Source organism: Lolium perenne, chromosome 2, assembly GCF_019359855.2.
Source record: "Lolium perenne isolate Kyuss_39 chromosome 2, Kyuss_2.0, whole genome shotgun sequence".
In the NCBI taxonomy this organism is placed as follows: domain Eukaryota; kingdom Viridiplantae; phylum Streptophyta; class Magnoliopsida; order Poales; family Poaceae; genus Lolium; species Lolium perenne.
This window is the reverse complement of record NC_067245.2, coordinates 81,067,301-81,093,788: the sequence shown is the minus strand read 5'-3', so window position 1 is coordinate 81,093,788 and position 26,488 is coordinate 81,067,301. Positions and strand designations below refer to the sequence as shown.

Below are 26,488 nucleotides of genomic sequence, written 5' to 3'. Positions count from 1 at the left end.
GTATAGAGTTGAACTCGTGGTGGGTCATGGATAATGTCGGTTGGGATGACCGCTTCTGCTCCATATACCATGAGAAATGGTGTACATCTCGTTGACCAGTTTGGTGTGGTCCTTAGACTCCACAACACATATGGTAATTCATCAAGCCAGCATCCTGGAGTTTTTTTCCAGCGGCTCAATAAGTCGGGGCTTTATTCCGGACAGCACAAGTGCATTCGTCCTTTCCACCTGCACATTGGCCTGAGGATGTGCCATTGAGGCAATGTCAAGCCAGATTTTGTTATCCTCGCAGAACCATGAAAATCCCCCCTTGGCAAAATTTGTGCCATTGTCAGTGATAATGTTGTGTGGGGTAACCAAACCGCAGGATGATGTCCTTCAGGAACTTCACAGCTGTGTGTCCATCGCACTTCCGGATTGGTTTTACCTCCACCCATTTGGTAAACTTGTCCACCATGACCAAGATGTGAGTCATGTTTCCTCACGCCGGTCGGAATGGTCTAACCATATCCAGGCACCACACCGCAAATGGCCAAGTTATCGGAATTGTTTTTAAGCTGGAGGCTGGGGTGTGATTTTTCTTGTTGTATCTCTGGCATCCATTGCACTTTCGGACCATATCTTCTGCATTCTCCAAAGCAGTGGGCCAGTAGAATCCATGCCGGAATGCTTTGGCGACCAAAGCTCTTGATGAGGCATGGTGCCCACATTCTCCCTGGTGAATTTCCTGGAGCATTTCCTTTCCTTCTTCTGGCGCCACATAGCATTGCAGCACTCCTGTCACACTTCTATTGTACATATCACCATTGATGATGGTGTAAGCTTTGGACCTCCTTTGGATCCTTCTTGACTCTGCTTCCTCAGCCGGTAAACCGTCGTTGACCAGGAACTCCATGATCGGCTTTACCCATGATGGCGCTTCTCGAACAACGAAAACCAGAATATCGAGCTCCATGCAATCCACCGACATAGTTTCTTCTGGCTTTGATTCTGAAGTACCCGGGTTAGATGACGTAGTCACCGGGGTTGTCTTGTCAATATCCATCGGAATGACATGTGATTCCGGAACAAAGATTGATTCGGATTCTGGGCTCGGTTTGATCGATGGCTTCCTGAGGTGGGATAAAGTTATTCCAGGAGGAATTTCTTGCCTGGATGAGCCCAACTTAGACAAAGTGTCAGCCGCGTCGTTTTCCGCCCACGGCACATGGTGAAACTCGCATCCTTCAAAGAATCCGGCAATTTCTTGCACATGGAACAGGTATGATGCCATGCTGGCATCCTTTGCGTCCCAATCTCCGGAACATTGTTGCACCACCAGATCTGAATCACCGTAGCATATGATCCGGCGTACTCCGACTTCTTTTGCCAACTTAAGCCCGTGGACCAAAGCATCATACTCAGTGACATTGTTTGATGCCCTGAAATGTATCTGCAGCACATATCTCAGGTTATCCCCCTTTGGTGAGGTGAGAACCACTCTAGCTCCAAGTCCTTCCTTGAGCTTTGATCCATCAAAGTGCATCCTCCAATACTCTGTTTCCAGCTTGGGGGGCTTATACTGCATCTCGGCCCAATCCACCAGGAAATCTGCCAGTGCATGCAACTTAATTGCATCTCTCCTTTTGTAGAGCGGCACATATGGTGACAATTGAATTGCCCACTTGGCTATCCTTCCACTGGCATCTTTGTTGCCGATGATCTCAGAGATAGGAGCCTCGCACACCACTGTCATTGGGTGTTCTTCAAAATAGTTCTTGAGTTTTGTGGCGGTCATGAACACGCCATAAGTCATTTTATGGTAGTGCGGATAGTTCTGTTTTGAGAGGGAGAGCACCTCGCTCAGGTAGTATACCGGACTTTGCACGGTCTTTCCTTCCTCTTCTCTTTCCACTACAACCACGACACTTACAACCCGGTTTGTTGCTGCTATGTAAAGCATCATTGGTTCCTTTGGCAAAGGTGACGCCAAAATAGGGGCGGTGGCCAGCATCTTTTGCAGCTCCTTGAATGCCGCATCAGCTTGCGAAGTCTAGATGAAAGTGTCCGATTTTTTCATCAATGCATACAAGGGTAAGGCCTTTTCTCTCAACCGTCTTACAAACCGGCTTAAGGATGCCAGACACCCGGTAAACTGTTGCACGTCGTTCAGACATTGGGGTAACTCCATCCTTTTGATGGCTCGGATTTTAAAAGAATTAGCCTCTATACCGCGGCTTGAAACTAAGAAACCGAGTAACTTCCCGGCTAGCACTCCGAAGGTGCATTTTGCCGGGTTAAGCTTCATCCGGAATCTTCTCAGGTTATGAAATGTTTCTCTCAAATCATCGATCAGAGTATCTTTTATTTTTGTTTTTATCACGACATTGATGTCTACGGGTGCTTCTATTCTTGTAGACAGTGTTGGGCCTCCAAGAGCAGAGGTTTGTAGAACAGCAGCAAGTTTCCCTTAAGTGGATCACCCAAGGCTTATCGATCTCAGGGAGGAAGAGGTCAAAGATATCCCTCTCAAGCAACCCTGCAACCACAAACCAAGAAGTCTCTTGTGTCCCCAACACACCTAATAGGTGCACTAGTTCGGCGAAGAGATAGTGAAATACAGGTGGTATGAATAAATATGAGCAGTAGTAACGGCACCAGAAAAGTGCTTTGCTGTCCAGGACTGGCGTGTGGTTGATGGTGGTAATATTGCAGGCAGTACAAATACAGTAGAACAGTAAACAAGCAGCGATAGCAGTATTTAGGAACAAGGCCTAGGGATCATACTTTCACTAGTGGAAACTCTCAACATTGCTATCATAAAGGAATATAAATAAGCACCTCACTATGCTATTCTGAATTACTCTCTGGCAAGATAACGAACTCTAATTCATCATGTAGGAAAACCTTAAGGATGTATTCCCAAGTACTAATGAACACCCCACGCTGTCACTTTGAGCATTCACAGGAGGTACTAACACACCACAATTTCATAGAGACATCCAACTCAAATCATAACTCAGTGAATAAGTATTCTGTGAAATATAGCCTAAGAGACCCACACGGTGCACACACTGTCACCTTTACACACGTGGGACAAGGAGTCTCCGGAGATCACATAAGTAAAATCCACTTGACTAGCATAATGACATCTAGATAACAAGCATCATCATATGAATCTCAATCATGTAAGGCAGCTCATGAGATTATTGTATTGAAGTACATAGGGAGAGAGATGAACCACATAGCTACCGGTACAGCCCCTTAGCCTTGATGGAGGACTACTCCCTCCTCATGGGAGACAGCAGCGGTGATGAAGATGGCGGTGGTGTCGATGGAGAAGCCTTCCGGGGGCACTTCCCCGTCCCGGTGGCATGCCGGAACAGAGAGTCCTGTCCCCCAGATCTTGGCTTCCTGATGGCGGCGGCTCTGGAAGGTTTCTCGTACCGTGGTTTTTCCGTATCGAAGACTTAGGTCAGGGGCTTCTTATAGGCGAAGAGGCGGCGTCAGAAGGGGTCTGGGGCCACCAGACACTAGGGGCGGCGCCCCCCCTGGGCCGCGCCGCCACCATGTGTGGGCCCCCTGTGGCCCCTATCTGGCGGCTCTCGGGTGTTCTGGAAGCTTCATGCAATCCTAAGACTCTAGGCGTTGATTTCGTCCAATTCCGAGAATATTTCCTTACTAGGATTTCTGAAACCAAAAACAGCAGAAAACAGGAACTGGCACTTCGGCATCTCGTCAATAGGTTAGTTCCGGAAAATGCATAAATATGACATAAAGTATGCATAAAACATGTAGATATCATCAATAATGTGGCATGGAACATAAGAAATTATCGATACGTCGGAGATGTATCAGCATCCCCAAGCTTAGTTTCTGCTCGTCCCGAGCAGGTAAACGATAACAAAGATAATTTCTGGAGTGACATGCCATCACAACCTTGATCATATTATTGTAAGCACATGTAATGAATGCAGTGATCCAAAACAATGGTAAATGACATGAGTAAACAAATGAATCATATAGCAAAGACTTTTCATGAATAGTACTTTCAAGACAAGCATCAATAAGTCTTGCATAAGAGTTAATTCATAAAGCAATAATTCAAAGTAAAGGTATTGAAGCAACACAAAGGAAGATTAAGTTTCAGCGGTTGCTTTCAACTTATAACATGTATATCTCATGGATACTGTCAATGTAAAGTAATATAACAAGTGCAATATGCAAGTATGTAGGAATCAATGCACAGTTCACACAAGTGTTTGCTTCTTGAGATGGAGAGAAATAGGTGAACTGACTCAACATAAAAGGTAAAAGAAAGGCCCTTCGCAGAGGGAAGCATCGATTGCTATATTTGTGCTAGAGCTTTGGTTTTGAAAACAAGAAACAATTTTGTCAACGGTAGTAATAAAGCATATATATTATGTAAATTATATCCTACAAGTTGCAAGCCTCATGCATAGTATACTAATAGTGCCCGCACCTTGTCCTAATTAGCTCGGATTACCTGGATTATCACCGCAATACATATGTTTTAACCAAGTGTCACAAAGGGGTACCTCTATGCCGCCTGTACAAAGGTCTAAGGAGAAAGCTCGCATTGGATTTCTCGCTTTTGATTATTCTCAACTTAGACATCCATACCGGGACAACATAGACAACAGATAATGGACTCCTCTTTAATGCTTAAGCATTCAACAATTATTAATTTTCTCATATGAGATTGAGGATATTTGTCCAAAACTGAAACTTCCACCATGGATCATGGCTTTAGTTAGCGGCCCAATGTTCTTCTCTAACATTATGCATGCTCTAACCATTCTAACGGTAAATCTCCCTTACTTCAGACAAGACGGACATGCATAGCAACTCACATGATATTCAACAAAGAGTAGTTGATGGCGTCCCCAGGAACATGGTTATCGCACAACAAGGAACTTAATAAGAGATAAAGTGCATAAGTACATATACAATACCACAATAGTTTTTAGGCTATTTGTCCCATGAGCTATATATTGCAAAGGTAGAGGATAGAAATTTAAAGGTAGCACTCAAGCAATTTACTTTGGAATGGCAGAGAAATACCATGTAGTAGGTAGGTATGGTGGACACAAATGGCATAGTGGTTGGCTCAAGGATTTTGGATGCATGAGAAGTATTCCCTCTCGATACAAGGTTTAGGCTAGCAAGGTTATTTGAAACAAACACAAGGATGAACCGGTGCAACAAAACTCACATAAAAGACATATTGTAAACATTATAAGACTCTACACCGTCTTCCTTGTTGTTCAAACTCTTTACTAGAAATTATCTAGACCTTATAGAGACCAATTATGCAAACCAAATTTCAGCAAGCTCTATGTATTTCTTCATTAATAGATGCAAAGTATATGATGCAAGAGCTTAAACATGAGCACAACAATTGCCAAGTATCACATTATCCAGAACATTTTACCAATTACTACATGTAGCATTTTCCGTTTCCAACCATATAACAATTAACGAAGCAGTTTCAACCTTCGCCATGAAAATTAAAAGCTAAGAACAGATGTGTTCATATGAACCAGCGGAGCGTGTCTCTCTCCCACACAAGCATTTATTCAAACAAAAACAAAAACAAAAACACACAGACGCTCCAAGTAAAGTACATAAGATGTGACCGAATAAAAATATAGTTTCAAGACAAGGAACCTGATAATTTGTCGATGAAGAAGGGGATTCCTTGGGCATCCCCAAGCTTAGATGCTTGAATCTTCTTGAAATATGCAGGGATGATCCACCGGGGCATCCCCAAGCTTAGAGCTTTCACTCTTCTTGATCACATTGTATCATCCTCCTCTCTTGACCCTTGAAAACTTCCTCCACACCAAACTCGAAACAAACTCATTAGAGGGTTAGTGCATAATCAAAATTCACATGTTCAGAGGTGACACAATCATTCTTAACACTTCTGGACATTGCTCAAAGCTACTGGAAGTCAATGGAACAAAGAAATCCATCCAACATAGCAAAAGAAGCAATGCGAAATAAAAGGCAGAATCTGTCAAAACAGAACAGTCCGTAAAGACGAATTTTATTGAGGCACCATACTTGCTCAAATGAAAATGCTCAAATTGAATTAAAGTTGCATACATATCTGAGGATCACTCACGTAAATTGGCATAATTTTCTGAGTTACCTACAGAGAATTAGGCCCAGATTCGTTACAGCAAGAAATCTGTTTCTGCGCAGTAATCCAAATCTAGTATGAACCTTACTATCAAAGACTTTACTTGGCACAACAAATGCAATAAAATAAAGATAAGGAGAGGTTGCTACAGTAGTAACAACTTCCAAGACTCAAATATAAAACAAAATTACTGTAGCAAAATAAACACATGGGTTATCTCCCAAGAAGTGCTTTCTTTATAGCCATTAAGATGGGCTCAGCAGATTTAATGATGCACTCGCAAGAAATAGTATTTGAAGCAAAAGAGAGCATCAAGAGGCAAATTCAAAACAAATTTAAGCCTAACCCACTTCCTATGCATAGGAATCTTGTATATAAACAAATTCATGAAGCATAATGCAACAAGCATAGAAAGATAAAACAAGTGCAACTTCAAGATTTTAAGCATATAGAGAGGTGTTTTAGTAACATGAAAATTTCTACAACCATATTTTCCTCTCTCATAATAATGTCCAGTAGCATCATGAGCAAACTCAACAATATAACTATCACATAAAGCATTCTTATCATGAGTCTCATGCATAAAATTATTACTCTCCACATAAGCATAATCAATTTTATTAGTTGTAATGGGAGCAAATTCAACAAAGTAGCTATCATCAAATATAGGAGGCATATTGTAATCATAATCAAATTTATCCTCCATAACAGGCGGCACCAAAAGACTACTATCATTATAATCATCATAAATAGGAGGTAAAGTATCATCAAAGTAAATTTTCTCCTCAATGCTTGGGGGACTAAAAAGATCATGCTCATCAAAACTAGCTTCCCCAAGCTTAGAATTTTCCATAGCATTAGCAACAATAGTGTTCAAAGCATTCATATTAATAACATTCCCATTAGCATGCATATAAAGTTCTATGGGTTTTTTAATTCTCTCTTCAAACACATCATGTCCTAATTCAAGATAAAGTTCATAAAGATCTCTCATATTTTTGTTGTTTTCCATTATGCCTAACTAGTGTAAACAAGAAACAAAAAGATGCAATTGCAGGATCTAAAGGAAATAGCTTTGAGTACTTACAACGGCGCCGGAAAATAACTTAGTAGCCGAGATCCGGAGTGTGAGTACCTTTTACCTTTCCTCCCCGGCAACGGCGCCAGAAAAGTGCTTGATGTCTACGGGTGCTTCTATTCTTGTAGACAGTGTTGGGCCTCCAAGAGCAGAGGTTTGTAGAACAGCAGCAAGTTTCCCTTAAGTGGATCACCCAAGGTTTATCGATCTCAGGGAGGAAGAGGTCAAAGATATCCCTCTCAAGCAACCCTGCAACCACAAAGCAAGAAGTCTCTTGTGTCCCCAACACACCTAATAGGTGCACTAGCTCGGCGAAGAGATAGTGAAATACAGGTGGTACCAATAAATATGAGCAGTAGTAACGGCACCAGAAAAGTGCTTTGTTGTCCAGGACTGGCGTGTGGTTGATGGTGGTAATATTGCAGGCAGTACAAATACAGTAGAACAGTAAACAAGCAGCGATAGCAGTATTTAGGAACAAGGCCTAGGGATCATACTTTCACTATTGGAAACTCTCAACATTTCAATCATAAAGGAATATAAATAAGCACCTCACTATGCTATTCTGAATTACTCTCTGGCAAGATAACGAACTCTAATTCATCATGTAGGCAAACCTTAAAGATGTATTCCCAAGTACTAATGAACACCCCATGCTGTCACTTTGAGCATTCACAGGAGGCACTAACACACCACAATTTCATAGAGACATCCAACTCAAATCATAACTCAGTGAATAAGTATTCTCTGAAATATAGCCTAAGAGACCCACACGGTGCACACACTGTCACCTTTACACACGTGGGACAAGGCGTCTCCGGAGATCACATAAGTAAAATCCACTTGACTAGCATAATGACATCTAGATTACAAGCATCATCATATGAATCTCAATCATGTAAGGCAGCTCATGAGATTATTGTATTGAAGTACATAGGGAGAGAGATGAACCACATAGCTACCGGTACAGCCCCTTAGCCTCGATGGAGAACTACTCCCTCCTCATGGGAGACAGCAGCGGTGATGAAGATGGCGGTGGTGTCGATGGAGAAGCCTTCCGGGGGCACTTCCCCGTCCCGGCGGCGTGCCGGAACAGAGAGTCCTGTCCCCCAGATCTTGGCTTCGCGATGGCGGCGGCTCTGGAAAGTTTCTCGTACCGTGGTTTTTCTGTATCGAAGACTTATGTCAGGGGCTTCTTATAGGCGAAGAGGCGGCGTCAGAAGGGGTCTGGGGCCACCAGACACTAGGGCGACGCCCCCCCTGGGCCGCGCCGCCACCATGTGTGGGCCCCCTGTGGCCCCTCTCTGGCGGCTCTCGGGTGTTCTGCAAGCTTCATGCAATCCTAAGACTCTGGGCGTTGATTTCGTCCAATTCCGAGAATATTTCCTTACTAGGATTTCTGAAACCAATAACAGCAGAAAACAGGAACTGGCACTTCGGCATCTCGTCAATAGGTTAGTTCCGGAAAATGCATAAATATGACATAAAGTATGCATAAAACATGTAGATATCATCAATAATGTGGCATGGAACATAAGAAATTATTGATACGTCGGAGACGTATCAGACATCATCGACATACACTTGCACATTTTTACCGATTTGGTTGGTAGGCATTTTTGCATACAACGTTGGTATGTTGCACCAGAATTTCTCAAACCAAAATGCATAGTGACATAGCAGTAAGCCCCGTGCGGGGTAATGTAAGCAGTTTTTATTTGATCTTCCTTTTTCAGGGGAATCTGGTGAAAACCAGAATAAGCATCCAAAAACGACAACAATTCACATCCAGCAGTGGAATTGATCACTTGATCAATTCGAGGTAATGGGAACGTATCTTTGGGACAGGCCTTGTTCAGGTGCGTGTAGTCAATGCACATGGACCATGCCTTCGGTGCCTTAGGGTATTCCTCCTTCTTCTCGACCAGCACGGGATTTGCCAGCCATTCGGTATGTCGGACTTCCACAATGAAGCCGGATACCAGCAGCTTGGTGACTTCTTCACCGATGATATTTCTCCTGTCTTCATCAAAGCGGCGCAAGGGCTGCTTTACTGCCTTAGCGTCTTTCCAGACATTTAAAGAGTGCTCAGCCAACTCCCTCGACACACCCACCAAGTCATCAGTAGACCAAGCAAAGATGTTCCGATTCTCACGGAGGAAGTCGATAAGCGCGCTTTCCTATGCCTCACTCAGTCCAGCACCGATGCGAACGGTGCGCTACGGGTATGCCGGGTCCAGCACGATGTCCTTCGTCTCCTTCGATGGCTTTAACGCTGTTCCTCCGAGTGGGCTGCTCAGTGCCGCTAAGTTGAGCTGGGATGATTGTGCCAGCGTGACAGCAGTTTGGATCCACCCCTTCTCTTCTGCTATGAACAGTGACTCAGCAAAGTTTGATCCGGCTGAGGTAGTGTCCAGCGAAACCTTGCAGTTGCCCACCACGGTTATTGGGTCGTTGGGTGCTGGTATCTTCATCTTCAGGTAAGCCGTATGGGTAGAGGCCATGAACTTTGCCAATGACGGCCTTCCTAGCAGGGCATGGTAAGGGTTGTCCAAATCAACCACTTCAAACAGAATGTTCTCCACTCGGAATTTATCCTGGCCGCCAAACAATACATCAACCTGGACCTTGCCCATCGGGGAGCAGGACAATCCCGGAACTATGTCGTGGAATGTCGTGTGACTTGGCTCCAACATGTTTTCAGTTATGTCGAGCGTGTGCATGGTATGCCGGTACATGATGTTGATGTTGCTGCCGTTGTCCACTAGCACTTTGCTTAACTGGATTCGCGATGATGGCCCGTGCATGATGGGGTCCACCACCAGAGCGTATCCACCCGGGTTAGAGCATCTCCACTCGTCTCCCCCAGAAGCCCCCCACGACCACTTTTTTTCATCCGGACGGCGAAAAACGGCCCAGTCAGGCCCCCGGTTCCTCGTTTTGGTCCGGATTTGAGCCTATTTTCATCCGGACTCCCCATGCCATCCTCGGTTTCCCGGGGGTCTCCCGGGGACTCCGGATGAAGCAAAACCAATCGCCCACGCCCACGTGTCTCCTCTTTGGTCCGGACTCCCCGGGCCATCCTCTTTTTCCCCGAAAAACGTCGCTTGGGGAGCACACGACTGGAAATATACTGCCCCCCAGGCCAAATTTTCGTCCAATCCGGACGAAAATTTCGCCGGATTTGGGCGTGAAGAGCGCCAACGAGTGGGGATGCTCTTAGGCGTCACATTCGGATGATCTTTCAAGGACTAAGTGATCTCTTGCTCTGACCACCGCATGTATCTCGACACTGCCGGTATGACAACATTCACTTCCATGGAACAGCGATGCTACTTTGCCGGTCCATTGGTTTGGTCACAAAGACCACACAATACATGTCCGGATCATGGTAGACATGCCGGCCTTGAGGTGCTTGAGGTGCGGCATAGTTGTTGTTCCCTTCAGCCACCTGATGAACTCCTTCCTGCTGCTGCGGCCAGTTTGGCTGAGCCTAAACCGGTTGCGCATTTGCTCCAATGAGTGGAGGTGGCAGTGGCAGCACATCTGAGCCTTCTTTCATCAATCTCCAGGTCCAAGAGCAGTCCCTTGTTGTGTGATTTGCCAGCTTGCTCGGGTTAGGTGTATGCCAGCGGCATGGTTGATCCATTGCGGATTCCATGGTGTACTTGGGCTGATCATGCCAAGGTTTCTTTTCTCCTCACTACTTGTTCTGGCCGACCCACGGCTGACTTCCAGTCTTTTGCCTTTGGCTTCCACCAGCTTCCGAGTTATCTTGCAGTGCTGCCATTTGTTGCATCTCGTACCTTCTATCCGGAAAATCTTCTCTTCTTTTGTTGTGGTTACTATTATTCCGATAGTGGTCTTGGCGTGGCGGGTATCTCGGCAGCGGATCAGCCGCGATTGCCGGCTACATCGGATCTCCCGATGCGTAGCTGTCTGCCACCTTGATCATCTCAGCCAAAGTGGTTTTCATGTTTCTCTGAAGCCGTTGCCACAGCGGTGAGCCTCTCCGGCATCCGTTACATAACCAACTGATGGCCCAAGCTTCTATTACACCTTCACAGGAGTTTCTTGTTGAACTCCACTCGGTTAGATATTCCCGGTCAGTTTCGTTCTCGCACTGCTGGCACATGGCGAGCTGCTGCGGACGGTTTGGCCTTCTGTAGGTGCTGCTGAAGTTACTGACAAAGGCTTCTTCAAATTCAAGCCACCCATTTATGCTTCCTTTTGGCAAATTGTTCAGCCAAATGTGTGCCGGTCCAACTAGCACCGACGATATGAATCTTACCACCCAACGCCGGTTTCCTCCTCCAGCGGCTGTTCCACCTCCTCCAGCGACATATACCGCTATGATGTAATCTGCGAGCCAATCTTCTGGCTTAGTGCTACCATCATATGTCTTGGTATCCCGGGGCAACTGAAAGTTACGCACCAGAGGCTCTTCCCTCATGATCCGGGGGCCAAAACACGGTGGACCCGGTGGACCTTCAGCTTCGATCATCTCGGACAAGTATACTTTGTCCAATATATGCCACGCATCATGTTCCGGCCGGCAAATTTCTCCTACTCGTTCTCCCAAAGGATTTCTGTGATAACTAGTCCTTTCCAACCCGGAATCACCCCCATCATACCGGCTTGGTGCTGCAACACCGGCTCTTGGATATCTCGGCGGCGGCACGTCTGCACCGGCATACGCAGCTCTTGTCGGTCGATAGTTTTTCCTAGTTCCGTCGTTTCCGGTATGAGCGTTCCCGGCATAACCATTTCCGGCATAGCCGTGGCCTGCCCCTTGGCTTTTTCTGCCGGCGTTATTCTTCCCGGCCTTTTGTTTTCCGGCTAAAACCAGATCATACACCGTCATCTACTGTATGTTTACAACTTTTTATCTTCTTATGTCGGGATGGGGGGCGAGGCCTGCCCATCCGACTTACTTCCAGCATTTCTAGTTGAATGAACAACTTGAGATGCACCGGAAGCTTGCTTGCTCCGGGCAACCTCTGCATTTTGCTTAGTATCCATATCAAGTAATTCTTTAACCCGGGTATGTTGTTTTGCCAGAGCATCACCGGAAAGAGCTTCACATGCCTCTATTGCAGCTCTAGCATCCCTAAGAGTTTTATCTGGAGTGTTGTACTTCGGCTTCTCTGCCGGTTAAAGTGACACCGACATAGATTTACCGGCATGAACTTCCCGGTGCAAGTCCTTATCTAGGTTACGACCTCTAAGCCGGTTAGCAGCTACTCTAGCAGGATATGCGCTAACTGAAGAAAATCCATGTGTTGCATTGTACTCACGTAGGGTTATGTTGAGCTTCTGCTGAGTGCGGGCGATGTCGGCGGCTCCATGAAGAAGTGTCGAACGCTGCGCCTCCAGTTCGGCTTGAGTCGCCGCCGCATCGGCATTGGGCGCGATGGGCGTTGACAACACGTCCATGGCGGCTTGAAGTGGAGTTGCCACCAGTGGCACGTTGGAGGTGTCGGCGATGTTCTCGTCCCGCTCGAGTGGGTGTTTTTCCTGACGCCCGGACTTGGTGGGAACGGTGTTCTCACCGGCTGCTCCTTTGCCGGCATCGGCTGCGCCGACCATCATCACCTCGACGATGCCAATGGTGCGATCGGTAGACAACCCGCGGACAGCTGCTGGCCTTTGTGGATCCGGCGCCACCAACACCACTAATGGGTAGAGGGGTTTTGGCACAGTGCCACGATAGACACGGTGCGAGCCGAAGAGCATGACGACACCGTTCCTGGGGAACTTGGTGCCGTTAGCGAAGCTACCGGCATTGTCACTGGTGAAGTCCAGCGTGTCGAGTCTCTGGATGAGGCCAGAAACCACACGCTCGCCGGAGGCGGTGACAAACCCCGTCCGGATACGAACCCCTGCCGGCACAACTGTCAGCCCCATGGTGGGCGTCAACTATCGTCGTGGTGATACAACAAATGCCATGGGTAGGCTTAAGATGGGGCCGATGTGTACAGAGGGGACCGAAGGAGGGGAGGATTAAGGAGAGGAGCACACGAACAAGATGATCTAGTCCAGCATACTCTATGTATTTGATCTCAGCAGGGAGCTACAAGATTTGAACTCAGCCTATGGCCAGAGGTAGAAGATAACTTGTACGACATAAACTAGCCAACAGAGCTCTCTTCGCACAAGGGGAATGCCCCTCTCCTTATATAGGGGAGAGGTGGCTTAGAAGGGAAGGAACCCTAGAGGAATCTATGCCTAGCTAAGCCTACTTTATAAAGCTTCTTTGGCTCAGGCGTGACGTTCCCCTCCGCGGCCCTTGCCTGGTGATGCTCCTTGGTCAGCCTACGGTAGCTTTGTTCGTTATCAAGCTGCTTTGTCTTCAGGACTTCGTTTAAAGCTGAACTGCTTACCTCCTTCGTGTCCTTTGGCTTCAGAGGGAATCTTTGACTAGGGTGCCGACATATTGCCGTTGAGGCTATGCCGGATCTAAATGGATTTGGCCAGAGTAAATCAGACTCTTGTCTTTTTATCCTTCCAGACTTTGGTTTCCTGGGAGTATCTCCGGCTTAGATATCGCCGATTCCGCTTACTCCGGCATACCCCTCCCGGTATACCGGACCGTATCAACTAGTAACCTCTTAACCCGAACTTTCATAATCCGGATTATCTTTTAATCCGGTTTACAAGTATTTTATCTTGGCATATTTGCCATAGTCTTGACCTACCGGGGGTCATCCCCCGACACACCATATGAAATGTCATTTAGAAAAAGAAGCCAGCTCCCGGGCGTCAACAAAGACCAAAAGATTAGACACAATATTTGTTATTTCCTCTAAAACAATATGTTGTCATTCATTGGCAGGCAACCATTGCAAAGACATATTTCTATTTTTGGAAGTGTACTCAAAACAATTCTAAACAGGCAACATGGGATCCATCAAACAATATCCATATGTATGTTTAGAGAGTGTGACTACAAACACAAGAACAGTAAGAAAATGCAGGTGTAGGGCCCATTCAACTAATTTTGGACACATACCCGAGTTTTTCGCAGTCCAGAATGAAAAGGCTGAATTGGAGGGCGTGGAGAAAAGGTGCCAGAGACATATCTTGTTATCTCATTCATTTTTTTTTTCGATAAAGAGCACTTTATTACTTAAAAAATTAAGCATTACACCCAGTATCTGCATAACCAAGATGCACACAGCCGTTCGACAGTCTAGCATGTAGCAAAAAGAAAGTGACATCGAAAGGAAAAAAAAAGCCAACTAGTCTAGGCTCCATTGGCTTCGATCCTACGGCTATGCAGCCACCCATATTGGGAAATAAACTCCTTGGCCGTATTCTCCAACCGTCTAGACACCTCTGTAAAGAGGTCTCGATCCTCCGAGCGCTGAAGTGGCCACCATGAATGGATCAAAGTTGTGCTCCGGTATATGACCTGCATATAGAAGAATTTTTGTCATCAAAAACCTTGTCATTTCTAATAGCGAAAGCGACCATGCAACCGTAATCGCTCCCACTCTGTTAATCGTTTTGTACCTAGAATCCACCCTATTTAGCCAATTGCCAAAAATGTTTGCAATACTACGAGGTGGGTACAAGGTAGAACCTGTCTGAATGATTGACCATATAGATCTAGCAAGCCGACCATTGAAGAAAAGGCATTTTATTATCTCTTCTTCGTGACAAAACACACATTTCAGACAACCTTGTCACGTTTAACAAGGTTATCTTTAGTAAGAATCACACCTCGATGAAGATACCATGCAAAAACCTTTATTTTCAGCGGTATCTTCATCTTCCAGATGTTTTTATTATTTACAACCGGTTGATACGGTACGCATAATACTTTGTACATGGAACTTACCGAGAATACACCATTCTTAGTGAGATTCCAACAAAATACATCAGTCCCCTGAACCAACTGGATTGGATCTAACCGCTGAAGCAGTTCATTCCAAGTGTCTAGTCGGGGACCAAAAATATCTCGTCTGAACGTCATAGAGGGAGGAGAAGATTCCATCACCTTCTTCAGGGTATCTCCTTTATGATGAACAATATGTACAAAGCTGAATAAAGTTCGCGAAGAGTGGTTGTTCCCAACCATCTATCTCCAAAAACCTTATCTCCGCCCCGTTCCTAATTGAGAATGAACCAAATTGGAAAAAGTGTTTTTTAGTTGCCATAATGCCAGCCCAAAAGTGCGAATCACCTGGTTTCCAAAAAACCTGAGAAATCTCCATTGAGCCTACACACTTTTTCCACAATAGTTTTTGCCAAATCCCATCCTCCGTTAATAACCTGGCCAACCATTTACCTAGAAAGGCCTTGTTCTTAACTTCAAGATCGTGGACACCAAGTCCACCTTGATCTTTTGGACGATAGACAACACTCCATTTAGTCAACCGGTATTTTTTATTCTCACTATCCCCTTGCCAAAAGAATGTTGATCGGAAATAGTCCAATCTTTTCAAGACTCATTTGGGTAACTAGAAGAAAGAAATCATATACAATACCATATTCTTAAGTACTGAATTAATGAGGACTAACCATCTCCCAAGGGATAGTAATTTTTCTTTCCAACTAGTAAGACATCTCTGAAGTCTTTCTTCAACAATTTTTCATTCGGCCAACGTGAGTCTTCGATAATGGATGGAACACCAAGATAGCTGATTCGAAAAGAACCAAGCCCACATCCGAATAATTCGGCGTACAGGTTGGTGTCATCTTTGGTCTCGCAAAAACAAAACAATTCACTTTTATGAAAATTAATCGTAAGACCTGACAACTGCTCGAATGCTGAAAAGATTAGTTTCAGATTTCGTGCATTTTCCAAATCATGATCCATAAAAAGAATTGTGTCATGGGCATATTGAAAGATAGATAAGCCCACATCAACTAAATGGGGAACTACACCTTCAATTTGGCCATCGATCTTAGCACGTTCAATTATAATTGCAAGCATATCCGCAACAATGTTAAAAAGCATTGGGGATAGTGGATCGCTTTGCCTTAACCCTTTTTTGTATGGAAGTATTTACCAACTAGATGGACATGCGTGCTTCGCCGCGCCGTCTACATTGTGTTTTGACATTGTGTGGTTAGTGTGTTTGACTTGCACAAATTCTTCGCGTGTTGTTGTCGGCTGTAGTAAACTAAAAAGTGATTTTTGGTGCAGTTCTCCAACCAGACAATGCAAAAAATCGAACACAAAAGCCGTTGCTATTCCTATCACCGTGGCAGAGGCGGCCACAGCTGTGCGGACTACAGACAAGAAGCTACTGGCACAGGAAGTCCAGCTACAAGGGTGGTGGGGCAGTGGCGTCGCTGTTCAGCGGCTGCAACCTGCAAGTAGAGAGGGGCCTTGCTTGCTTCGATTTCACACATATGGTTCAGTCCAGAAGATCAACTTCTTTTCTTGTTGGAGGCATATAGAAGCGTGGATAGATGCGAGTGTGCTTGGATCTTTCTTTGTTCGTGCTTCTTTCCTCACGGAAGCTTACCGGCTCAACAAATGCTTCATACACGTTTAGCAATCTTCATCGAGAACCAAGACCGCAAGTAGGACAGCGAAACATGCCAGGAGCTCTTTAGACGATTATTTAGATCCAGTAACTCTTTTTTTCTGAAACGGAGGTAAAAGCTTTGCCCCATTCTATTAATTAAGGAGTTTTACATGAATGACCATGCTAAATGAGAATGAAAAAAGGAAAGATACAAGGGATCACTCTCCCGGCATGATTTTACCCAAACGCTTGGCACTCGCTAGCACCCAAAGAGCCGCCTCCTTTCTAATCTTTTCAATAACTACGAACGAGGTCGCACTCTTGTTTCGAAAGATCCTAGCATTACGCTCGCTCCACACCTCCCAAGTGACAAGAAGGGTTAGGGAGGCAATGCCCTTACGGTTGTTGGAAGAGCCCCCCGCCATCATCTTCCACCACCCGGAGAAAGTGTAGTTGGACCAAACATGGTCGATGTCGTTAACAATTCCCAACCACTCGAAGATCGAGCGCCAAATACGAGTGGTGAAATGGCAATGGACGAAGAGGTGGTCGACGGTCTCCACTCATTGTTTACAAAGAGGGCATAACCCACAATTTGGCCACCCACGTTTCACCAATCGGTCGGCCGTTCAAACTCTATTTTGTTTTGCAAGCCAAGCAAAGAACTTGATTTTTGGTGGCGCCCACACCTTCCAAATAGTCTTGTGAAGTGTGGAGTAGGTGGAGCCAAAGAATTGCATAGCATAGGCGGACCTCGAGGAGTATTGACCATTGGCCGTGAGCTTCCAAGAGATATCATCGGGCCTCTCGGGGTCAAGGTGAATTCCAAAGAGAAGGGGCGTTGTAGGTCAATCTTTGCAATCCAATCCGCCCCCTCTAGAGCATGCGCGACCTTCCAAGACTTCCGCTTGGAGCACTCATATATGAGCGGAACGATATCAATAGGTCTTTTACCATGTAGCCAAGGGGCGTGCCAAAATGGTGTTTTCTTGGAAGCATCAATAGGTCTTTAGCGTGATGTTGGTTGCGGCGTAGAACAACTCCATATCATCATCGGTGCACGGATTCCCGGAGCCAATCCACAATTTATTGGGATCTTTCCATTCTAGCCAAGGCCAACGGAGCTTAAGAGCCGTGGCAAACTTTCCCAAGTGTAGGATCCCTAAGCCCCCAAGCTTCTTAGGACGGCACACAACCTCCCAATTAACCTTGCACTTGGCTCCGGTGGTAACATCCTTGGCGGACCAAAGGAAGGCCCTCTCGATCTTGTTTATGAATGCCAAGGTTGCTGGAGGCATGGCAAGGGGGGTAAGGTGATATATAGCTTGAGAGGTGATGACCGATTTCACCAAGGCGGACCTCCCGGACGCGGTGATGAGATTGCCGCTCCAAGTTGGGAGCATCCCGGCACATTTGTCCTCAAGTTGTTACAAATCCACCCTTCTCATAATCTTTCCACAGTTGTTCCGGCTATAATCAGAAATAATACAGATGGTAACAATACATGATATGTGATCAGAAAAGCTCCCTGATTAGACTGCTAGCTACACCCATTGTTTAAAAATTCAGGAGTCGCAATGATATATTCTACTATTAGGTACAACTATCCCACATCTTATTCTGGCATCCTATCTCTGTACTCAAATATAATTGGTCCTTGTCTAATTTTTTTCCCCAAAATACCATTTCTTGTGTCCTTGTGCTAGTAAAATACAAAACCTATCACCTGCACATTTCTATGAAACATCATAATGTATGGATATGTGGTTATTTAGTCGTAAGCATTTTTAGATATCTTGTATGTTCATTATATTGCTGGAAGGGACATCAGATACATTAGCTAAAAGCAATCACATTATGTGGTGTGTGTAAAAGCTTTAACACTGTCCTCGGAGTACACAGCCTCAGCGATCTCATAATATGGGCAAAATTCCATTGTGTGATTTGGAAAGCTTCAACAAAGTATAGAATATTTATGCCTGGACGGGCCCCTCGAAGAAAACTAAAATTGTCAGCATACTTCTACTATAAATACAACTGAAGAATTATTGCAATGTAGTTTGACGAACAACAGAAGCTACACACTCAGTGCATATATTGGAAGATAATCCACCTCATTATGCAGTTATACTTATCTAATGTACACAGAAAGAATGTCAGCAATACAAATAATCGATGCATCAAGAAGAAAGGTGTAGCAAATATCAATCTTGTACAATGTTCAAGAAATCGTGAACCGCTAACTTATCAGCCAGTCTCAAAATGGAGATTAATCGTTTATCGGACTATTAATCGATTTTATCGGTCTGTCATTTATCGGCTTATTTTTTGTGAAATCTTATTTTCGGTATTAAATTTTCTGTAATATGCTATGTATAGGTAATATTGAACTAGTGAACAGAAGTATTACATTAATTCCTTGCATTTGAATCAATAAAAATGGAAATTTTAAGCTAATCCATAGTTGTACAAGACTACATAATGAAAATATTGATTGCCAGACAGAATTTTAATGAAATTTCACTGAAAATCGGCCAAAATATTGATCATCGGACTGAAAATCGGCCAAAATATCGGTGCAGCGATAAATTAGCCGAGATGCCGAAATATTATGGGTTACCACCCGATTCACGATAAATCGGCCGATAAATCGGTATCTCGGCCGATTTTTTGAACAGAGATCTTGTATCATACATAGGCTTAGGCATATGGAAGAGACATATAGCACATTAAACGCTAGTACTAACTACCAAAAGGAAGAATGTGCCATGATATGCAAAAAGGCAAGACATCAACATATATAAAACAGAGTTCATCTACATGATGTGAACTCAAAACTATGAAAACTTTAAATACAAAAGCAGTTACCAAATAACTGCATGATTCCAAATATTCAGCCTCAAATTGTACTGAACAGTGAATAATATGTTGAAATGACACTGAGATAAGCTTGACATAAAGACCTAAGATCAACCAATGATATGAAAGAACAATGATGAGGAGAATATTGTGTACCATGAGTAGGCTGTTAGCTCTGTTTTTTCAGGTATCAAACTATACAATTTTTCAGCGCCTTAAACAACCAATCTATTTCTCCACTTTGCAGCAGATTGTCATTACCGCTAAATCCAAATATATTTATAATGTGAGATCAAATTTGTAAGATTAATATCCATGAAATCAATTTGGTTTATAACCCAACAAAGCTATCGAATGGTGCATTTGTTACATAGAGATTCTTGGATGGAAGAACTATCTGTACCATGTAAAGTTGATAGTTCTACACTTCGAATAGATTGCACACTTGAGAAGGTTGAGTTTCCACGCAAGAGTCTCCATTCATATGATATCCCGTGGTTCCTGAGAAATCACAAGCATCAAGTCTGAAAGAGTAATAGTTTGCACACTTGAGAAGGTTGAGTTTCCATTCAAGAGTCTCCATTCATATGATATCCCGTGGTTCCTGAGAAATAACAAGCATTAAGTCTGAAAGAATAATATCATGTTTGGCTTCTCATTCATGATTGAAAGACATGGGTGATAAGATGTTGCTAAAACCTCATAAAATATTTCAGATAAAAAACTGAACTTTAAAAAATTATAAACCTTATTTGTAACAAAGCCGATGGATATAGATAAAAAAACGTTTGAAGAAAGGTGAGAACTTGCTGAAACTAAAGGTGCCATCCCAGTGAGATTGTAACTCTTGCAAAGTTTCTCGAGAGGAAAGATTGTAGTGAATGCTGGTTGCTAACTATATCTAAAAAATGAATAACATTTTGAGGACACCCTGATTCCTCAAAGACATTGTAGAAGACAAAATTCAGAGAAAATCTCAGATTCAAATGTATAATAATATTTTTTATGGCCTGAAAGACCAACATAGATTAGAACATAAGTCATTAGCATAGGTTACAACAAATCCTGATAAGTTGCCACTTCGTTAGGTATCTGACTGGCTTTGCCCACATCTTCGTAGAGCAGGCTTTTAACCACATTTTAGCTGCTCTTGTTAAAAGGACCTTCAGTTAAGTATCAATCATAGGCCCGGCATCCAGGCAGGCTTAAAGTTTGTTCTTACTGGTTAGTTTGTTAAACCAATATGTTGTTTTTCAGTAAAATCATATTTAATTTAGTTGATGTTAAGAAATTACATTATCATGTTCCTAGAAGAAAAGATGAGTGATCATTTCAGTGAGAAAATAGAGTTCATGATAAGAAATACAACCAATGGCAAAAGTATCCAATAATTGTGCAGGCAGATATGTAGTTGTTAATTACAAATGTTTGCAGGCCACTGAATGCCGGGCTTTGACCAGACATACCTTCAATCATATCAAAAAAAAAAAGAGAAAAAGTTGAGTTCCCTTTTATCAACGAACAAAAGAGCTAAAGCTTTGCACTGACCAGAATTCAACTTTGGAATCATCTCAGTCGATTCCAAAGATATAACTTATATGCCAATTTTATCCTCTATAAATTTTCTTACACACATCCATTGGGCGAGTAGAAATAGAGATTGATACATTACGCCTTTCTGTGTTAGCTCCGTTATTTGCAAATAGATCAAGCTAAATGGTCAATTAATTAATCTCTTGATTGGGTCTTTCTAAGAAATGAATAAGATACAGTTACACGTGTTTTTTAATGGTACTGTAAACTACGCCATGCAATGTTACTTTATTTATCCATAATCAAATAGCAGGCAGCAGAAAGTGCAGTAGTAGGCACTGAAAATTTACCAGAAAGTTGAGATCCACTGCTATCCTTTTACGAGCGCACCATCTTCTGCTAGAATAAATGGAAAAAACTGCAGCACATAAATAAAAATGAGGCCGACATCTATGTACTGAATAAAACAAACAGAAAACCTTGGGTCCATGGCTGTACTGCGACACAATCAATATCCAATAGTACAACTTTTCAAGAGTAAATATTTTTTTTTAAATGCTGAGCAAAGTATAGGTCCTCGATTAGATAAGGTGAAGATGTGAATAGAATTGTAAAATTATGCATCTTTAACTTGTAGATGGTTATGCTCTTACTTTTCCGGTTCTGTTCACCACACGTATCTCTCATGGCCTCAATTGTAATCTGAAGATCCAAGCATCATATTCATTAACCATAGAAAATCAGTTTATGACACAGGGACAATCATATAGCTTCTAGTTAACCATTACATCTATTACTTGGAGGACCAAAAACCAAAATTTAAGGACATACATCAAGCTCGGATCACATGTGATATTTAAAAAAGGGAAGAAGGGTCAGACGCAGCAAAAAAAATCTTAAATTCCATATCATTCACATATGCAAGCCAATATTAGAAGCGGGATTTAACATTTTATTGTTCTCCCAAAAAAGTAATCTACATTAGAGTGCAGAAATAGCAAAGATGATGGATTATACATGACACAAGTGTAGTAGTGATTAATGAAGAAAAATACAAATTCGTGTGTTCATTAAATCATCTATTGATGAATTGCTGACATCATGAGGCAGAGCCCTTTCCAGGAGAATCTAACAACACTCTTCTACCTAAATTTTGGAAGACTTCACATTAGACGACCCTTAATTATCCACTACGAATTTAGTGTCCTTTGGCATGGAATTAGGAGATCATGTTGAGAGTCTTTGTTTACTTGCAACATATATAGCATCCAAAGCTTTTACATGATTTACATTAGAAGACCATCCAACTACAAATTTGAGTGTCTTTTGGAATAGCACTAAAGTTCACAGGTTCGTAATTTACTTACAATGTATATATCATCCAGAACACAGGTATGTCAGATTCAAAGTCTTTCTTTGTTTAAAATATAAAGCATCCAAAGCATTAGGAGTTCAAATTTAAATTCTGCGTTCACTTACAATGTCTGAACATTATGAGTTCCTATCCACGGTCTTTACATAACATCTTTTCTCGCCTCTTGTCGCTTTCAACAAAAATAAAGATCTAGCCTTGATCTAGTCCAAACAAATCGCATATTGGGAAGAGAATTGCGCAAAGATAGCAAGAGAATAGGGGAGGCGTTACCGTGGTGATGCTACTATGGCGTAGGTTAATAACTTCTACGGGAAGCTTCAGATCATGGTTCTCCGCTCTCAGCCGGTCAACCTCAAGCACCCACTTCACCGGTACCATCTTCACAACGCCTCTTTGTCAAGACAGCTGCCATCGATACGGTCTGAATCACTGTCCTCTCAGTGGGTTCAGATTCGAGGAGGCTGGGAGAGGGCGGCGACCGGCGCGCTGGAGTAGGGAGGCGACGGCAGGGTCTGGGGGTCGGGGAAGAGAACCCCCGTTGGGTTGGTCGGTGCAGGAGAGATTGGGTGCCGTTTTTTACCGGATGCACTTTACCCAGCATATGCTAATTTCAGCGGGGCCAAGACGTCAGTGGCGGATTTACATATGACAGAGGTATCAGTAAATTGCTTCTATCAACCCGAGCTAACGATCCTAACCGTTCGTAGCCACAATCTGACGGCCGAAAAGGCACGCGCCAGGGTGCCTCAGCAAAGCTGGGTAAACAACATGCTTAAATGCTGTAAATAATAACAGAGGTATCAGTAAATTGCTTCTATCTACCCGAACTAACGACCCTAACCGTTCGTAGCCACAATCTGACGGCCGAAAAGGCACCCGCCAGGGTGCCTTAGCAAAGCTGGGTAAACAACAGGCTTAAATGCTGTAAATAATGTTCTCTCATAGTCTCATTCATACTGTTCTCAAATGGTTTTGGTCTAGAGAGATCTGGTGAGAATATAACCGATACAGATGAAATAAGAAAACCGAGATAACCATGAATAGCATGTTAAAATAAAAGCCAATGAACTCAGTGAGTACAAATGAAATCGAGAAATTGTATTGTGTCTATGTTTTGATGGGACAAAAATGCTTGACTCTGACACAAGTAGCTTAAATTTTATCACTGGAGACGCCTGGAAATTAATGTCCGCATCGCCTAAGAACAACACAGAGAGCCAACGTCAGTAAATTATAATAAGAAAGTAGAAAAAATTTAAGCGAATATCTATGGAAGCCTAGGAGTTGTGATAGACAGATGACGTTAGCTTAAGTGATCATATGCACGGGGTAAGATAAAGTATATTTAAGAGGGCGCAGTTCTAACTGTAGCATGTAGAAATATTACATTCTGTTCATGATCATACAACTCTTATAAATTTCAAACATCAACAAAATTGCTGGAACTCAGGAGGCATCATAGGAACAATAGCCTAACTAATCCACCAAAATTTCTGCCAAAGTTATAAATCTCGATGTTGTAACTATTGTTCTGCACTAAACTGTAGCATGATTATTGAGACAATCACTCAAGATAGTGAACTGGTGGTTCCGATGTTCTGTGCAACAAAGGGGCAACCCTGTTATGAGAAAGAGCAGATAAAGTCTACTAGTGCCCATGTTCCCATACAAAAAGATCAACAACAGTTGAGTGAGCTTCATGTTGAACATATCTATAATTATCTTCACACATCAGGAAGTGCATGAGCAAATCAACTAACAAGATCTGAATTTTTATAAATGTGTTATTTTTTCATCATGTAAACTCTTTATTTTAAGCATATTCTCCATTTGAGATACATGCATGTAATCTATTGTTCGACGTAAATTGGCTGAATCATATTTGTGCAACTTGACTACTTGATAAAGACATGAAATTATAATTTTCATTTGTGGGGGTGTTGCACATTGCTTATAAATGTGTATCCGTGGGGATCTTGAAACTTAGCAAATATGCAATGTTGACATGTTAGCACTAAAACTGTTTATTTTAACCATATTCTCTACTTAAAACACGTGTAATCTAATGTTCAACGTAAATTGGCTTAATCATATTTGTGCAACTTGACTACTTCATAAGACATGATATTATAATTTTCATTTGTGGAGGTGTTGAACATTGCTTATAAGTGTATCTATGGGGATCTTGAAGTTTTATCAAATATGTAATGTTGGCATGTTAGCACTATAATTGAGATAATAACTACTAGTGGATACTTCCCCATGTAAAATGTTGAGTTAAAAGTAAAGTCCAGATTGCATGGAACATGCCTTATCTAGAAGAGAAGAGCATCTCCATCTATTTATTAGTATAGAAAAAAAAACTCCATAATGAAGTAATGATAGGAAATATGTATATCAGCCAGGATCAGGTATGTCGACGTACCTTAGACCTTTTGAAAAAAGGTAGTTTCCCAGCTTGCCTATGGAGGAAGTCATGGTTGACAAGGCTTTCCTTGAATCGGTGTCCAATGATTCTTAAAATATATTGGTCACGCCAGAATTCTTCTAGCAACTTACCTCCGCTGTCACAGTGGAACATGTAGCCTTGGTAGCAATTGTAGACCAATACATCTCCTTTGTTGGATAAAACCAAATGTTTTGTATCTTCAAGGCTATACAAGCTCTCAACTGGAAACTTAATATGGTACTTAAATGACCAGACCTCCCTCTCATAGTCCTCCAGCACCCAGATTTTGATAACTGTTCTCCCGTTGTCAAAGCAGCTGAAACCCATCGAATCTTGCATGTTGCACAGGCGAGCGCATAATTTTTTGGCATCAGGCGGACCGCACATGGACCTGAATGATTCAACCACCGTGTCAAAAATGACTATGTCGGCGTCGTTGCAAAGATGTCTGGAATTCCAATGAAGGCAGCAACGGAGCATGACAGGTGGAACCATACTAGTACAAGTCATTTCATGCCAGGGTAGCGTAAGTTTCTTGGTATCTAAAGGAACTCCGATGCACCTCGATGAGCTCCCCCGCGACACAGCAAGGATGTAGTAGGCAACTTTGAGATCCAGGTGTTTCTCCTCCTTCCGGTATAGGATGCGGTAATCGCCAGATGGGAGGTGCAGGTAAAGCGCCAGGATTTTTACGCGGCCTGTGGTGGCGAGGCGCGGGAGTAGAGTGCATTGATGCGTGACCGGGTTGCAGATGAAGCGGCCTTGGGAGAGGGAGAGCAGGAGAAGGCCATCGCAGGAGGCAAGCAGCTTGAAAGTTTCTTTATCCTCGAACCGTAGGAGGGCCCGGCCTCGCTTGAACGTTGGCGGGGCTTTGTCGTAGAACGTGAAAAGAGGGAGGGATGGCTGGGCTCGATGGTGAGCGAGGAGGAAATCCGGGGCAGAGGTGAGGCCGCGCCATGAGCGGCAGACCGCACGGCAACGGACAATATCCTTGGCCGGAAGGCGGACCATGATCTCCCACGCGAGGATCTCCTCCGGGAGATAGCGGGTGGCAGCGGCGGCCAAGCGGCGGCTGCGCGTCTGGCTGCGCGTCTGTCTTCGCTCGAGTAGTCCACATGCTTCGTCAGCGGCGGACGTAGGGTTTTTGGTTTGGAGAGAGACGATTAGGATCTCCCGCCGCCGCGGTTTGCGCCGCGCCGGTCCCGTTGTCCGGGCCATCGATCGTAATGCGTTGCCAACCACTAGCAGCAATCGCAGCGCCCTAGATCACACCCTCGCACCGCGGATGTGCCTTGCATTCGACGAATCCCCCGTAGGTGCTGATCTGCTATTCGACTTCGCGGATGCGCTGCCGCTGCCCAAACTGTCAGATTGAGGAATTTATCAGGTTTTGTGGCCCGTTTATGATTTGTCCCATTGTTTCCTGGAACGTAGAGCTTGCGTGCGAAAACAAATCAGCTGGTTGACATGTGGTGTGTCGTGTGTGTCGATCGGCTCCCAACGACGATCTATCGGCCGGGATGCAACGTACAAAGTCGTAACTGCGTCCAAACGAAACCACCGC

The 26,488-nt window shown here is 43.7% G+C and overlaps 2 protein-coding genes across 2 annotated transcripts; both read right to left on the bottom strand.

Moving 5' to 3' along the window:
* Positions 1–481: 481 nt before the first annotated feature.
* LOC127328675 (uncharacterized) lies at positions 482–9,862 on the bottom strand. The gene is made up of 2 exons (XM_071825382.1): positions 9,458–9,862; positions 482–2,032 (listed from the first exon to the last, which is right to left on the bottom strand). The coding sequence occupies exons 1-2, from the start codon at positions 9,860–9,862 to the stop codon at positions 482–484; spliced, it is 1,956 nt and encodes a 651-aa protein (XP_071681483.1).
* A 15,010-nt stretch (positions 9,863–24,872) lies between these two features.
* On the bottom strand, positions 24,873–26,142 carry LOC127328674 (F-box protein At1g30790-like). Its single transcript, XM_051355255.1, has 2 exons — positions 25,035–26,142; positions 24,873–24,937 (listed from the first exon to the last, which is right to left on the bottom strand). Exons 1-2 carry the CDS (start codon positions 26,140–26,142, stop codon positions 24,873–24,875), a joined length of 1,173 nt encoding a protein of 390 aa, XP_051211215.1.
* Positions 26,143–26,488: the final 346 nt, after the last annotated feature.